Below are 16840 nucleotides of genomic sequence, written 5' to 3'. Positions count from 1 at the left end.
GAAGTGTAGTCTTAGAGACAGTGATGGAAGGGATCAGCAAGTTTTCTTAAAATGACTATTGCGATGTGCTGCCCTCCACTCCAATTCAAGTAACTGCCAACTTTGATCTCGCATTTACTTAGATAATTATATCTTAATATTCCATGCACGTAATTGTGCATTATTCCCCCCACAAGTAATCACTATTAAATATATTTTGGCCTTTACAGAACATCACCTATCAGTTTGTGATTTCATTGTATGTGATCACGTAGAATAAAGCATTGAACAAATTAGGAGGTTCATAGTTGCATTCAAATTGGCTGTCAACAGTCAGGCAGAGCAGAACTTCATGCAGATCTATTAAATTCAGAAGGATTATACAGATGCACATCTGTTGATGTGTTTATCATATGGTTCATCATATAGTTAAAGCAGGTACTTTCCTCTCAGTTAAGAGAGGACACCTTTGGCTGCAGGGAAGTGCAAACAAGTAGAAGGCTTGTAGCCACAACATGGTAGGTCCAGACTCCCAGCTCCCAGGGCAGTCAGTCTAGTTCATCTCATCAGTACGAAAATAATCTCCTCTAAAGGTTTAAAGCCCCAGAAGACCATAAATGATGATAATATCTGGATTTATTTACAGCCCAAGAAAAAGTACTTAAACTATAAGCTTTGCTTCTACTTGAAAGAGCCAAGCAGTAGGAGAATGAATGTAGGGAGTCTACACAAGGTCACTTCCATCTCTTGGAGAATGAATGATTCTGAAAAATAGAGAAATTTTGTAGCGTGCTTATCCAGGAGGCTTATCATATTGTATTAGCAGTTATCCATCACATTTAATTAAGATTCCTTTCTTGCTGGCATGAAATATTGTTAGCTCCATTCATCTCATATCAGTAAAACAGAATAAGCTATTTATGTGAGATACATACTGGGGAAAGGAATGAGTGCTGTGGCTGGCAGAGTCTGTTTTGAGGCCTGTAACATCTTCAGCTTCACAGGGAGAATGGAAGGTAACACCCCCCTCTTAGAGCAGGTTGCTGACCAACTGTTTAGTTAACTGCCTTTTGGAGGAGGACATAGTTTATAGAGATTCAGTGATAAACTAGTCAGAGTAGCTCAGCTAAATGTTTTTGTAGGTCTAAATAGATTTTATGCACCTGTATAGTGTAATCTGCTTTTGAAATGAAGAAATTCCTTGAGGATAACAAAACCAAACCAAACTAAACAGTACCCTTTCTTTCCTTTAATGTCCAGCTAGAGAAATGGCCAGTTTCAAATGTAATCCACAAAATAGTAGTAAAATTATCTTTATTTGTGATGAGATCCATAGGGAGCCAGGGAACAGGTTCCAACTCTGATGTTCAGAGCATGGAGTCACCTCCAGCCTTTTAGAGACAAGACATTGCACTGTCCACTCTCTGAAGCTTTCCGTGGTTTCTGGAAGGAAGTTCCAAGCAGAGAGCTTCACACTGCAGTCATCTAGCTGGGGAATTACAATGCTTTGGGTTAGTGGGATGGGAACCAAGAGGAATGGTTGAGGTCTGTATCACAGAATGGCCGAGGTTTGAAGGAACCACTGAAGATCATCTGGTCCAAACCCCTTCCCAAGCAGGATCACCTAGAGCACATTGCGCAGGATGGCATCCAGGCGGGTTTTCAATATCTCTAGAGCAGGAGACTCCACAACCTCTCTGGGCAGCCTGTGCCAGTGCTCTGTCACCCTCACAGTAAGGAAATACCCTCTAATATTCAGCTGGAACTTCCTGTGCTTCATAGAATCATAGAATATCCCGAGTTGGAAGGGACCCACAAGGATAATGGAGTCCAACAAAGTTTGTGTCCATTGCTTCTCATCCTGTCACTGGGCACAACTGAAAAGAGACTGGCTCCATTGTCTTGACATCCTCCCCTCAGATATTTATATACATTGATGAGCAGTCTTCTCAATCTTCTGTTTCCCAGCCTAAACAGGCCCAGTTCTCCCAGGCTGTCCTCATACAACAGGTGCTCCAGTCCTCTGATCATCTTTGCAGCCCTCCTCTGGGCTCACTCCAGTAGTTCCATGTCCTTCTTGTGTTGGGGAGCCCAGAACTGGGCACAATACTCAAAAACTCAAAGTGTGGCCTCACCAGGGCTTGAGAGAGGGGGAGGATCACCTCTCTTGACCTGTTGGCAACACTCTTCCAAATGTACCCCAGGATCCCGTTGGCCTTCTTGGCCACAAGGGCACATTGCTGTCTCATGGTCAGTCTGCTGTCCACCAGGACTCCCAGTTCCCTCTCTCCAGAGGTGCTCTCCATCAGGTCAGCCCCCAGCCTGTACTGGTACTTGGGGCTATTCCTCCCTAAGTGCAGGACCTTACACTTGCCTTTGTTGAACTTCATGAGGTTCCTCTCAGCCCAAGCCTCCAGCCTGTTGAGGTCCCTCTGAATGGCAGCACATCCCCCTGGGTTATCAGCCATTCCTCCCAGCTTTGTGTCATCAACAAACTTTCTGAGGGTACACTTCATTCCATTGTCCAGGTCATTGATGAATAAGTTGAACAACACTGGACCTGGTACTGACCCCTGGGGGACACTGGCCTCTAACTAGACTCTGCACTGCTAAGCACAACCCTCTGAGCTCTGGCATCCATCCAGTTACGAATCCACTTCACTGCCCACTCACCTAGGCCACACTTCCTGAGCTTGTCTATGAGAATATTATGGGAGACAGTGTCAAAAGTCTTGCTGAAGTCAAGGTAGACCACATCCACTGCTGTCTCCTCATCTACCCAGCTAGTCATCTCATTGTAGAAGGCTATCTGTAGGCTAAATGTAGGTGATATGAAAAAGAAAGAAGTTATATTTTAAGACCACCTCTTAGGTGTCCATTACTATGCTATCCTTTGTAAGTGCTGAAGCTCACACATTCATTCATGTTTAAAATAGATGCCTCTGAAAGTACTGAAATAAATGTGTCCCTTTTTCTCTCACTACCACTCCAATCATCCAATTACTTGACTAAAATTAGGTTCTGATTCAAAAGACTAAAACTGATGCTGCAGGTTTCCATAGTTACTGCCTTTTTATAAATTGTGTTCAATTATAAAGTGGGATTTCTCTTTTACCTCCTAGCACTGGGCTTTGGCAGCTGTGCTGGGCTCTTTCTTCCTTCTGCACCAACAGGGATATGGACTGATAAAGTCAGTTTATCTGCAGGTTTTCACAGCTGTAAAGACTGGTATGTGGTCAACAGTTCTGTGGAAGGGAACCAAATTCAGCTGAATTTGCTTTCATTTGTGTTCATTTTGTAAGGTGGACACAATTCAAAACAAGCTATTCCTGACAAGGAGATCCAATGCCAAGAGAACATCTAATCCTGCCTTCAGATAACCTGAAGATCCCTGACCTGAAATTTTCCTTCTTTGGGGAAGCAATCACAGCCAGCCACAGAGGTAGTGCTAAGGCAGAACATGGCTGTGATGGCTGTAGTTCCATACTGTGTAACAGTCACCATCCCTGGAGGTCTTTAAAAGATGTTTAGATGTAGAGCTTAGTGATATGGTTTAGTGGAGGACTGGTTATTGTTAGGTCAGAGGTTGGACTAGGTGATCTTGGAGGTCTCTTCCAACCTAGACGATTCTGTGATTCTGTGATCACCCCATAGAAGCAGAGTAGTGGCCTCCAGTGGCAGGAGGTGACCATATGACCATTGTATCTGTGTTCTAGGCAGCAAACAGAAGTGGTGGTTGCCTGCAGATCTCAGTTACACGCTGCAGTACCAGCCAGCAAATGTGTCCTCCTTTTCACCTTCACAGCAGGATTTTGGATGCTCTGTGGACCTGTTGTATACAGAATAGGCAGTGCAAAGATCTGTTCCTGTTGTTTGGAGCTTTGTCTTCTGAAATGTCTTTTGTTCTCTTTGCAATATTTCAATTTTCTAAACAGAGCCAACACCCCCCCCCCCACTGTACCAGTCATCTGAAAACAGTCAGGATGCCACCTCTATCCTGGTCATATCCAGAGTGAGGTTTGAGCCACAATTCAGACATCACAGTTTTTACAGATTTGTCTTTAAGTCCAAATTTTTGGGATGTGTCACCTAGCAGTCCTAAAGTCAGCCATCAGCAGAGGCCTGGGCAGCTGTTTGCTGCTCTAATATGTTCAGTTCAGTGCATTTGAGAAGGCTACATAACATCAGGTTTGACAAGAAGGTGACAAAAAGCCATGAATCCCCATAGACAGCGGATTTTGTGCGGAGTTCCACATTTTTGTAGGCCATCTGGAACTCTATCCATAGGACTCACAATTTTTTCCTCTTTGTGTTCACCTAAGGTGACTCTTTCTGTAGTGGAAGCTCAGTCCTCCTTTACTGAACTCCACCTATACAATTTTCTGGTTCTCCATTGATCTATAATGTGGAATGGAAGGTGGAAGGTCTTACATGTATATCTTCCTGTAGTAACACAGAACAAAGCTGAGCTTGCCTTGGTGCCTTTCCTGCCTCCACCTGTATGAATTACTTCCTGTCTGAGTTTCTCTTAGAGCAGAGAGAGTCGTGCTAGACTCATTTGCAATACACTATGCAGGCCCATTGTGTCAATTCAATAAGCACGTGGTCACAGCAGGAAATGAAAAATACTTCAAAAGAAATTAGAGCTGATATGGGTAAATAGGAGTCTATACACAAAATTTAAGCTTTCCATTGCATTTCCTTTTCCAGATTTCTGGGTTGTTTTGTTTCAGATCCATGAACTGGTTTTATATTTGCATGTAGTGAAGGATGTATTTGCCCTTAATAGCTGCTAGGAAGCTGGTTTACTATCAGACCAATTACCAGAATTATAAACAATTCACAAGGTAAACTGTAACAGCTCTTAAGTATGATTGTGATCACACTGGAATAACTGCTGTATATAAGTGATAAACAACTGTGTGATCAAAATGCAGACACTAATATTGGTTTTACTCTTCAAGCTGAAGTCTGTATCACTTTCTTCTCAACAAGCATGTTAGAATACAATACTGGCTTTTCAACACGACAAATGTAGCAAAATAACTTCTTACCTGGAAGAGAGTGGCACCTTCAGATATTTTGGATTTTAAATTGTTGAGCCCATGATACTGAGAGCTCCACTGAGGTATCTGGGAAACGCTTTTGCAGAGGGGGATACAAGGAGCAGCCCCCGGCACCCTCTGGCTTCCCCTGGCAGGGCTCCAGGGGCAGTGGCTGGAGGAATAGGAGAGAGGGAGCTGGGGGAGTTGAGGGGGCAGAGAGGCGAAATAGGGGAAAGGGGCTGGGCTGGCCCTGGCTGCTGCCCCCACCACCTCAGCGCTCCCTTTCCAGGTATGCAGGGGCATGACAGCCCCCCAGCACTGAGTGCGTTGTTCCTGCAGTACTCTCTCCCCTTTTACCTTAACGCATTAAAACAACGACAGGATGGCTGGTGCTCTGTCTGCCCATGTATATTTACAGTGCATTTATAAGATGAAAATAAACTTTTTTTATTATATTTTTTTTGGTCTGTTTTAAACTAAGAACTTTTAAAAGTTCAGAAAGCTAGCTGTGTCCTGGGCTGTATCAGAAAAAGTGTAGCTAGCAGGCTGAGGCCTCATCTACTGCACTTCCGTGAGACCCCACCTGGTGCGCTGCATTCAGCTCTGGGGCCCCCAGCACAAGGACATGGACCATGGACCTATCAGAGTGTGTCCAGCGGAGGGCCGTGAAGATGATCAGAGGGCCGGAGCACCTCTTCTATGAAAAAAGGTTGAGAATAGAGAAGGCTAAATAATCCCAGCTTTCTCAGAAGGCTCTGGGAAGACCTTATAGTGGCCTTCCAACATTTAAAGGGGGCCAACAGGAAAGCTGGGGAGGGACTCTTTATCATGGATTTTAGTGACAGGACAAGGAGTAGCAATTTTAATCTAAAAGGGGATAGATTTAGATTGGATTAGGAAGAAATTCTTCACTATGAAAGCACTGGAACAGGTTGCTAAGAGAAGCTGTGGATGCCCCATCCCTGGAAGTGCTCAAGGCCAGGCTGGATGGGGCTTTGGGCAGCCTGGGCTGATGGGAGGTGTTCCTACCCATTGCAGGTGGGACAGAACGAGGTGATCTTTAAGCCTTTCTAACCCAATCCATTCTATGGTTTTGTGAAAAATGATCACTATTGGACACAGATGTGTTGAAATGCTCAAATAAAAATCCATCTACTGTAGATTGCAGGCATTGTCTTACCCTAAAAATCTTTGCAATGCATCATAAACATTCATATGCTGTAACTCCCAGAGTCCAGCATCTGATTAGACTGGCAGAATGACATGGAGAAGCCTGGGCTTGTGTACATGCTGACACAGTGATGCAGCAGACAAGTGTAGTCCTCATTTTGGTGAGGAAAGCCTTAAAATGGGTCCTGAGCAAGGACAGCTAGCTGCTTTCTCAAACAGTTTCTATCTGTGGAAGCAAGACAGCACAGTTACAGCAGTAGAAGGATATTACCTAAGAAGGCTGATGTTTTCATAGGAGGAAAAGTCTTTTTTTTTGTGGTAAGAGAGTGAGAGGAGCTTGAGGCTGCTCTGTGTGTTGTGCTCTTGGCACAGGCTGTGTAGTCAGCAGATCAGTATTTGCTTTCACATATCTCGTAATATGCAGGCAGAGCTAATTGGTATCTGAGACAATTGTTTTAACACAAAGTGATGTAAGATTACTTTCTTATAATGAGACAGGTAATTTTACTTAAAATAAGTGTCACCATGGACAGTAACATGAGACTGAGCTGGAAGTCATCCCATGCCTACCCCCTGCTTTGCAGCTGGATGTTGGAGCAGTGGGGGGTTATGGATCTCCCACAGCATATGTGCTATAATTACCCTGTTTAATGTTACTGACTTTAAAGTCAAGCAGTGGACTAAAACTACAGTCCCCTCAGTGGGGAAAAGATTACCTTTTGTTCATTCCTCCCGTCTATGAGTCGTTAGTGCAGAACAGGTCAAACAGATGGGAGGGCAGAAAGTAAGAATTATTTATTTGCTTTTCCTTTAAGATTCCAAATTAGCATTGTCTTTAGAGATGGACAGGATTGTTTGTTGAACCGATAGTTAAAACAGTTCAAACTTTGTTCTGGCTGAATCATTTCCACTCCTTTTAGTTCAATATATAATTTTATCATGCTGCTGATGGATTTTTGCTTGCTTTATGTTGTTGTTGTTTGTTTGTTTGTTTGTTTGTTTTAAAAAAAAAGATTAAATGGGCTTTTTAATCCCAAAAAGGCTTAGGGATGATCACTGAAGTCAAAATGTCTGCAGAGATTCTCCAAATGACACAGGGAGGGTTTTTCAGTGCACACTGTTTGCATTTGATGTGCTGCTTCAGAATCAGTGCAGAATGTCAGGCTCTTTATAACAATGAATATTCATTAAGCCTGCCAGAGGCAGAAAATGCAGCCAGTACAGCATCAGCAGAGGAGGCAGGGAAGGGAGAAATCAGGTTAATGACTAGCTTTCTCTGCAGTTTGCTTCCTGCTTATTGCCTGATCTCAATTTTAAATAAATTCATTTAATTAATGCGTGTTGCTACTTTGACCTGGGGACAGAAGGGTCTGTGATTAATGATGGACTATTCCTCTATTCCTAGTCTCGCAGCAGCTTTAGTTGACATGTTCTGGTAGCTAGGAAAGAAAAAAAAATCTAAAAGGTTTCCTTTGAATTTAATAATAATTGATGGTTTAATTGAAAGCTTTTGTCTAATGATTTTCTATGTCCATGAGCCACCAAAATTTTTAAGACAGAGACAAAGCAGTGAACACAAAGCAAGCTGCTGTCTTGGCCGAGGATGTCACACAGTCAAAAATGTCTCTGCAGAGAGACAGAGCTGCACAAAATTCTTTTCGTTCCTTCCCCTTGAGCAGGGCACATCTGTTCTAACACAAGCTGGCCTTCTGACAACGGTTCTTTAAGAAAGAAGCAGAGGCATAGGAGGTAGAGATGATGTACATGACACTCAGGATATATGGCTAGCTCACATTATGGGAGTGAACACCACCTGTTTCTAATAAACACCAGATTGTAGCTGTGGGGCTATGCAAGGACAGGAAGAAAACACATGCACTCCCCACAAAGGAGAGAAAAAAGTTAGTGAGATAGAAACTGCAGCTTTTGTCTAGGCTTGATGGGCTATTGATTTGTGAGCCAGGAGATGCCATGTCCTGTGAACAGGCGTTTTACCCCTACATTTAGAAGACATCTCAATTTCAGGCTGTTTGTACCCATCACTCAGCATTTCAACATTGTTCCACTTACATATGAGCTTGAGTGGTTTTACAAGCTGGTATATGCCAACCCTTCAATTGAGTGAATTCACAAATGCTGCCTTTGGAAAGACAGCACTGTAAATCTCAGTGACAGACCTGTACTTTGGAATTTTGCAGCAGAGTGTCACTTAAGAACTAAGCTGTACCTGTGCCATTGCAGTCATAACTAAAACAGTCTTCTAAGAGGTGGAAATGGTACCACCATCACAACATGGCAGATCTTTCTCTGGTATTTCTAAACAGAGGATGCCTATGCCTGCGAGCATGAGAATCCTATGGATGGATTAGGGCTGAGAAAGTGGTCTTATCTTGCAGATAGTTGTGCAGGATTTTTTTTGTGGCTGTCACTGTTAAAGAGATTATTTTCAAACTTTTTTTTTTGTTTTTTAACACTCTGGCGTTGTCATTAGTACAACATGCCCTGAGCCATGCTTAGCTTGCTTCCAAGCATGGAATTAATCTCATTTTGCATTAGCTACCCAGAACACAACTGTCTAGTTTATACTGGCTGTCCAGTCTTTATCTGTAGTTAAGGAAGCAAAGGTATGACAACTCCAGCAGAAAGAGGAAAGGAGCAAAGAAAATTCAATGCAGCTACAAATAGGTGTTTAAGATGAGTTGAACTGCCTTCTGAGTATGTCTGTCTCTCTTTATAGTGAAAAGTATATTAGCCAGTTTAGACTGGATCCCTACTGTTTTGGTGGCAAAAGGTAGGAAGTAGATCACATCTAAGAAAAAAAAGAAAAAAGAAAAAAAGAAGAAGAAGAAAAAAAGATGCCTACAGTGTCCATGGGCTCACTTTTGGAGACCCCATGCTTTGTAGTAGGTACATGGGCTCCCTGCCCAGGGCACTGGGAGAATTAGGTACCTCTGACAAACCTGCCTGCTGAGACCAGGACTGCCTGGAGCACACAAGATGCTCCGTGCTCAGTGGGTTGACATATCTCACCTGCAGCCTGTTTCCTTTCTGGGACCATAAAGCCTATACCACCTGCATGATGCTTTCTATCAGTGTGTAGGAAATCAGGTGGTTTCAGAGCAAATAGGACTTGAACACCTGTTTATTGACTGTGATTGTATGTTTTTCAAGCCCTGTGAGAGGTGGAGGGCTACCGTATATGACCTGTAATTGACTCTGGAAAAGAAAAAACTAGCTAGACACCATATTCTAATGGTTCAAGCTTTCAGCTGTGTGATTTTAGGATTTGGGTTTTTCTTTTTCTTTTTCTTTTTCTTTTTCTTTTTCTTTTTCTTTTTCTTTTTCTTTTTCTTTTTCTTTTTCTTTTTCTTTTTCTTTTTCTTTTTCTTTTGCATCCAGGTCTGTCTGTGCATTTCAGGTAACAGTTACTGGACAGAAAAAGAAGTATTTTGAAAGACAACCTAAAAATCCTTTCCCCACAACTGAATTCATGGACTACAATGAGATTCATATTCCTCAATCTCAGAAGTTGTAGATTCCATTTAAAGTCCACTGAGACATTTTTATTTCGATAGTATGAAAAAATGGAAGGGGTGAAAAGTTCATTTTCCATTTTAGTGTGCATACACACAGGCAAGGAAGCATCAGGAGGTGCAGGTGCAGCCTAGATTTTGAGTTCTGCTACATGCACTCATTTTAAAAATTAATCATTTGGTTATTCAACATGAAGACTGCGGTATTCCTTGAGAAAAAGGCAAAGAGGTGAAGGGGAAAGTCTCCAAAGTAATCCTTTGATTTATGCCAAGAAATGGCCAGTCTTTGCACTTTTATGTAAGCCATGTGGTAAAATAAAACAACCACCTATGTAGCTGTCAGAAGAAATTTAATGTTTTAAATTCAGTGGCTGGGGAATTTGCTTTATTTAGATATTCCTCTAAATTTAGTAACTTTAAAGCATTTAATAAGATCCAGAAAACATGCAAGAGAAGCACAATTAATCTAGTTAAATGCAAAGTAGCATCCAAGTGGAAAGTTTTTTGTTGTTAAATTCCTGCTGATAGGAAACAGAAGAGATGCTTAAGGGAGCTTGGGAAACTAGGTAGTACATGACATTTATTCTTGATCTGAAATACCTAAACATACAGCGTTCTTAGGACAGCTGAACTGTGACCTTCCAGCCTGTCAATCCAGATAAAAGCACATGTTGCCAGGTAAATCGAGCAGAAGTGAAATTTCCTGAGGAGGCTGTTGAAGCCCCATTGCTAGGAAATGATGGCTATTAACTCATTACGTTCTGTCTCATTCTTTTTGTATGTGAGCGCTCCACACTGCTGTAAGGATAATTGGTTTCCTTTGGCTTAGTGAGTATTAAGGAGTATTAATATGCTTATTTGTATGGCAACAAACATTCAAGGGCTGGGGAGAAAAAAACACACAGAAATGCAGGCAAGCCCTTAGTCTTCAGGTGAACAGAATCCTGATTGCAGGGTTGATATCATGGGTTTGTTGTGGTTGTATGCATTATACCAGATGGATTTGTGATAAATGTTTCTGACTTCATCTGGTGAGTGGATTTGTCTGGGCAGAACCAGATTAAAGGGTCAATATCCTGTTCTGAATTAGATTTCAGTAATGCAGGAGTGTACGTGCAGCCCGTTAGCCTGGCAAGGATTTTCATTCAAGGAAAAAAAAAAAGGTAATGCACTGTGAGGATATCCTCTATTCTTAAATGCTTTTTGCAGGTTACCATAATTGTGTAGTAAAATGGGTAATACTAAGTAAATATTGCATAATATTAAGCCACTATCATTGCTTCATGTTGTATATCCAACTGAATATGGTCACATAAAAATAACACTGGCACACGTTAAAACAAAAAACGTTTTTTGGCTGTGCAGTGGTGGCAATGAGGTACATTGAGTGCTGTTGTAACGCTAAAACTTAAAAACAGTTTTTAGGCTACTCACTGTTCCAGGGCTTCTACTGGACACAGCAAGGATGGTTCAAAAATGGTTTGAAGTCACCTTCAGTGTTTTGTTTGTTTGTTTTTTTTGATTGTGGCTTTGTTTTGTTCTGTTCTGTTTTTCCAGACAGGAACAGAAAAAGAGAATTGGGTCTGGGCCAATGTTGTTTGAAATGAATGCTGGATGGGCTTTTTGGGAAGGAAGAAGTGATTATTTGTCAAATAGGCCTTAATCTATTGTGTGTGATGTGAAAACTCACGTTTTTTATATTGCTGAAGAGACAAATGAATAATAATTTGGAAATAGACCAAGACACACGATGTTCACCTTTGTAATTTATGGTCTCAAAGAAACAAAAGCAATCTGAAAGGTACTTGACCAAAATACTCTATTAAGCAGAAATGAAAGCTGTTTCATATTAATGTGTTTAGTAAGTAAGGACTTGTTAGGACATTTCCATTATCAAAAAGAAACATAAAAAAAAACAACCCTGAAGCTGAAAGTTAAGGTCGTAGGAAATTTTCAGAAAAGCTACAATTGATAAAATAGAGGAAATTTCACATTAATAATAACTTCAAAAAAGATATTTTACACTAGGGATATTAGGTTAAGGTCACTAAAATACTTCTGCATTCCTGGAGAAATGCAGAAATACTTCTGCATTTCCTTTATTTGACATAAAGTCAAATCCTCATCATCAAATGCAGTCTTAGAGAAAAAAGAATTGTAGAAGCTCTTGTAAATCTTGATTAAACATCAGATTGCAAAAACAATCATATCACCTCTGTTAAAAAGATTGCCTATGACAAACCTATTACACAGACAGTCTCAGAGACAGTGCTGATGTATCAAGTATACAAATTCCTTTGGCTCTGTAACATGGACATACTGCATAAGTATGAAATAAATGATAAGAATCATGCTTTTCAGAACTGTATTTCTCTGCTAGGCAGGAGAAAAAGATTGTCAAGCAGTAAAATGTGTCTTTTAGCTTTTGAATCAAGAGTCTTATGTCTACACACAACATACACTTTATTTCATGACATAGAAAATTCTATGAATACCATTACAGAAGATGAAGGGTCTTGAAAGAATCAGAAATACAGGAGATACTGCTCATTTCATGAAGTGGTTGCTAAAGGAAGTGCAACATTGTTCATTGCTATTACAGGGGTGCAGAACGGTCAGCAGCTGAGGTTTACTGAATAGCATCCTCTGGTCTCGCAAAACACTGGAGATCTCCACCTAGATTTTCTGATTTGTTTCCTCTTCCCCCATCTCTCACTAGTTTGAGACCTAGGATTTCTCTGTTTCTTCTTCTTTCCGTGTCCAGCCTTCTCTTCTAAGGGATATGCAGTCTTCCTGTGACAGTTTCCCAACCCTTCCTTGCAGCAATGCTGATCCCACTCCCTTCTTACCCACTCGATATCTTCACCTGTTCAGCTGGACAGCTCTGATGCAGAGCACAATATCGAGACTTAACCAGATCCATGGGATTGGCATTGTTTGTGTGGTATTGCAAGAACTTATGTATGGCTAGTAGTGTTACAAATGGACAGGTCAATGCTGCACTTTTAGGATGTAGATAAGAACATTTTCATCAGATTGGAGGGCTTTAGGATCAATGCACAAGCATTGAGCTTTCACCTGGTCAGAATCCTTGTTACTTAAGTACTTAAAATAATATATTAAAGTGAATATTTTGGTACAATTCAAATTTTGGAGTTATGTAAATTACAAATAATTTTCAGAGTTTAAGAAGAAAGAAAGCAAGCAGGTTTTAAGACTATTGAAGAGCCTGATTTGTGTTGCATCTCTTTGTGCTATATACTCAATATATATCTTTGCCAGAGAAACACACATAAAAATGTCTATCTCACTGGGTCAATCATGGCAAAATCATGGAGGCAAAATTAAAAATTTGCTTCATAGTGCAAGCCTAAAGCTGGGGATAGAACTTCACTTTATCTTTGCCTGTATGAAATAGTGATCTCTTATTTCAAGCACTTCAAATTCAAAAAAAACACTGAGAACAGTTGTACTTCAAGGCACAACATGGGATCCAGAGCAATATGTGGGGAGAATCTGCACATGCTAGCACTGAGCAGCCTGGACATGAACCAGCCAGTAACACCCAGATGAGCAGCCAGGCCACCAAGAGTCAGCATAGACCCAGGCTAAAGCCATAGCTTTCAAACGTGAAGCTGATACTCACTGAGTGCTTGTATGTACTGATGTTTTAAGCTTTCTTGCTGTTTTTTGACTTTTTCAGAACCTGAGGCAGGAGAGGTGTCCCCCCCCGTGGGAGCTGGTGTGAACAGCAACAGCTGGACCTTTAAGTTTGGACCGGGCAATCCCAAACAAGGTGGTCCTGGTGAGTTGCCAGACAAATTCATTATCCCAGGATCTCCTGCAATCATCTCCATCCGGCAGGAGCCACCAAACAGCCAAATTGACAAAAGTGACTTCATAACCTTTGGCAAGAAGAAAGAGACCAAGAAAAAGAAGAAAAAGAAGAAGGGAAACAAGACTCAGGAGAAAAAAGAAAAGGGCAACAGCACTACTGAGAACAGTGATCAGTGAGGGGTTTATACTGAAAGAACCCACTTAGCCAGTTTTTGTAATAATGGCAGATTTCTCCTATGTAGCAACTCCCAATTTCTTCCTACTGTTAACAAATTTCCTGTATGTACAGACTTCAGAAAATCAGCAGGAAATTCAGAGTGTCTGTCTAAATTTCTTAACAGGTTTTGTCTTAAAAAGCTTTATTAAGTCTGGTGTTAACTCTTTTTCTCCACTCTGGCTTGTTTTCAGAATCTAAAAAGCAGACACAAGTTTCCTTTCTCCTACGCCGAAAAGGAGAATCTTCACAGTACAGCCAGTGAGAGGTTGGAATCTCTGCACTGTGGTTCCTGTGCTCCTGTCTTGATGACACTTACAGGACAGGTTTAAAAGTTTTAATATGGTGCACCCTATATCTGATTGGAAATCTTTGTGTGCAGATGTCAGCTAGGTGATATGAGACCAGGTTATAAGATGCAAGAAGAGCTGGTAAATATGCAACAAAGTAAACACCTAATGAACATACATGTTCAAAGATGTTCAGGCTGGGGAGGAAATGTCTGAAAGATGACCAGACTTTTCAAACCTTAGGAAATCACTGTGTGGGAATACTGAGCCCTATACAAGATGTATTTTACACACTCCTGAAAATAAAACTTCACATTTACAGCTCTTTAAGATGACATAAATTTTATGTCTCTACCAAGCAAGCCATTGGGAAAATCGTCCTTTAAAGCCCTACATTACCCTGGCAAGGCTAGCCCTGTGAGAATAAGAAGGGCTGGGCTGACATCCCAGGAATGTAACTGACTGTGATGCTCTGTGTCCCTGTTGCAACTCTAACATTATTTTGCACATAATGTCTCTGAAAAAGTCAGAGTTTTTCCACGACACTTATGCAAAAGAGAGGAAAAAATAAATGTTAACTATGCTATTTGTTATTTGAGATATTTATTTATAAAGAAATATAGCTGTAAATGTTAAAGAAATATGATGCCCTTTAACCCAAACAGAAGTCAGTCTAGAGCCATTATAAATTATGATTGCTGCTATTAAAGTGCTTTAGAAAAATTGCCTGAAACATCTGTATTATATCGGCCACTTGCCAATAACAGCTTTATTCTGTCGGGTCACTTGGGGGCTGCCTCTTGCATGTATTAATAAATACAGTAATATTTTATTTTTTTTTTGCATTAATCTGCACTTTGAATACACCTTTGCAAAGAAACTGTCCTAATATGAAGGAGAAGAAAACTCCTCACACAAGTGGATTTATATAACCTGCTAGTTCTGTGCAGTACCTTGGTGTTACCTCCCACACAACCTTTTCTGATTTTAATTTTACTTTTTCTATGCGGTTATGAATTTCTGACCCTACTAACACTCTTATGTAAAATTCAAGTACTGTATGTATGCTGTATGCTCTTATAAGAATCCTGAAATATTTATTCTGTGCTTGTGTATGTGAATGTCAATGCAACTATTATTAGAGTGGACTTTAAGCTTTACCGTTGAATGTAAATTCATTATTTCTTTTTTTGTACACTTGTGAAAAAGTGAAGTAGTGTTAATTTTTTAAGCCACTGTTGATTATCAGTTTTTTTTTTTTTGTGTGTGTGTGTGTATGAAACACAAGTAAAATATCTTTCTTAAATCAATCCATGCATGCATTTTGGGATTTATTGGTAATAACCTGTGAAGCTAAAGCTCTGTGAATTACAAAACCTAAGGATAGGATGGAGTTCTGAATGTGATTGAAGATGTTGATCTAAAACTAATACATGTATTTTTAAAAAGAATATAGCAGATGAGGGAATTCCAAACAGTTTTCTACATCATTGTACATTCACAGAATAAAGCTCAAGTGTCGTATTAATTGGAGCCATGTGAAAACTACATAGCTCTAAAATTTCAAACAGTCCTTTTAATCTAGGATCAAAGAGAGTAACTGGATTCCTTGAGACATGTCCTGGATGTTTTAAGTTTCCAAACTGCTGACAGTTCAGAACAGGTCAATTCCTATTCATTTAAAAGTCTGCTGCAAGTCTTAAAACATCACGGATGGTAAAGCACTAATAAAAGAATTAATACCTCAAAATGTGAACCAGCAATGGCCTCATGTGGTCTATCTAGTTTTCTGTTGCTACCACTCTTGTTTTAATGGCAATAAAAAAGATGCTGCTTGAGAAAGAGGATCCCTAAGTTTTAAAGGCTTGCTGAGAGGGAAGAGCTTAAGATTTGGGGAGGGAGCTGTTCTTTAATTTGGCCTTGAAAAGGATATGCAACTGTGCTATGCATGTAAATTTAGACTTAGGGTGGTGTTTTTGTTTTTTAGTGTGTGTGCATATGTTTTTTTTGTTTGTTTGTTTTTGTTTTTTACATTTGGTGATTAATAAAACAGTTCCCAAAATGTTTTTAAACTGGAGTTACAGTGATAACTTCAAAACACAGGATACTGTTGTACTTAAGTGTAGGTCATAAAGCAGTTGTCCTCAACTCCTCTGGCAAAAATCCACCTCAAAGATTTAACTCGTACAGGAATCTATTGCATTTGATTATTTTTAGATTTTAATTGAATATATTTCTTTTGAGTACTTGTATTTTCCTCTATATAAGACAAAAGGATTCACTCATTTTTCATCCTTGGTCTTACCAAAATAGTTTCCAACACTTTCTTCTATCAGAAGAAATCAGGAGCTGCAGTATGCCTCTAACTTGCCTGTTCTAACACAAAAGTATATTCACCAATGCTGGCTTCATTGTGGGTGATTGGAATGGGCTGCCCAGGGAAGTGGTTGAGTCACTATTCCTGGAGGTTTTTAAAAGACATTTAGATTTAGAGCTTTGTGATATGGTTTAGTGGAGGACTTGTTAGTGTTAGGTAAGAAGTTGGACTATATGATCTTGGAGGTCTCTTCCAACCTATATGATTCTGTGATTACTGCAGGAGGACTGTATGCTAGCATAGCCTGGTAGAGAAAAACATGATGTCTGAATGCAAGGACCTCAGTATGAAGGTGTGATGGAACAGAGAAAAAAATTGTCAAGGAATAAGAAAGTAGATGTTCTTGCTGGAAAGGTTTAAAAAGAGGCTGGATTGCAAAAGTGGAATGTGCATTG

At 40.3% G+C, this 16840-nt stretch overlaps 1 protein-coding gene across 6 annotated transcripts in view; it reads left to right on the top strand.

Annotated features, from left to right (window-relative positions):
- LOC309883364 (protocadherin alpha-C2-like) overlaps nt 1-16226 on the top strand; it is a 156014-nt gene extending 139788 nt beyond the window's left edge. For 5 of the 6 annotated variants that reach the window (XM_082771353.1, XM_082771352.1, XM_082771355.1 and 2 more), the window contains one exon: nt 13431-16226. In XM_082771353.1, coding sequence (XP_082627479.1) covers nt 13431-13741 — 311 coding nt within the window. In that variant the 3' untranslated portion in view covers nt 13742-16226. The remainder of the gene's footprint in view (nt 1-13430) is intronic. The other variant, XM_082771354.1, reaches the window with a different exon arrangement.
- Nucleotides 16227-16840: the final 614 nt, after the last annotated feature.

This window comes from Aythya marila, assembly GCF_965140915.1.
Source record: "Aythya marila genome assembly, chromosome: 14".
NCBI lineage: Eukaryota > Metazoa > Chordata > Aves > Anseriformes > Anatidae > Aythya > Aythya marila.
Note: the sequence above shows the minus strand (reverse complement) of the source record. Positions and strands in the feature narration are given on the sequence as shown.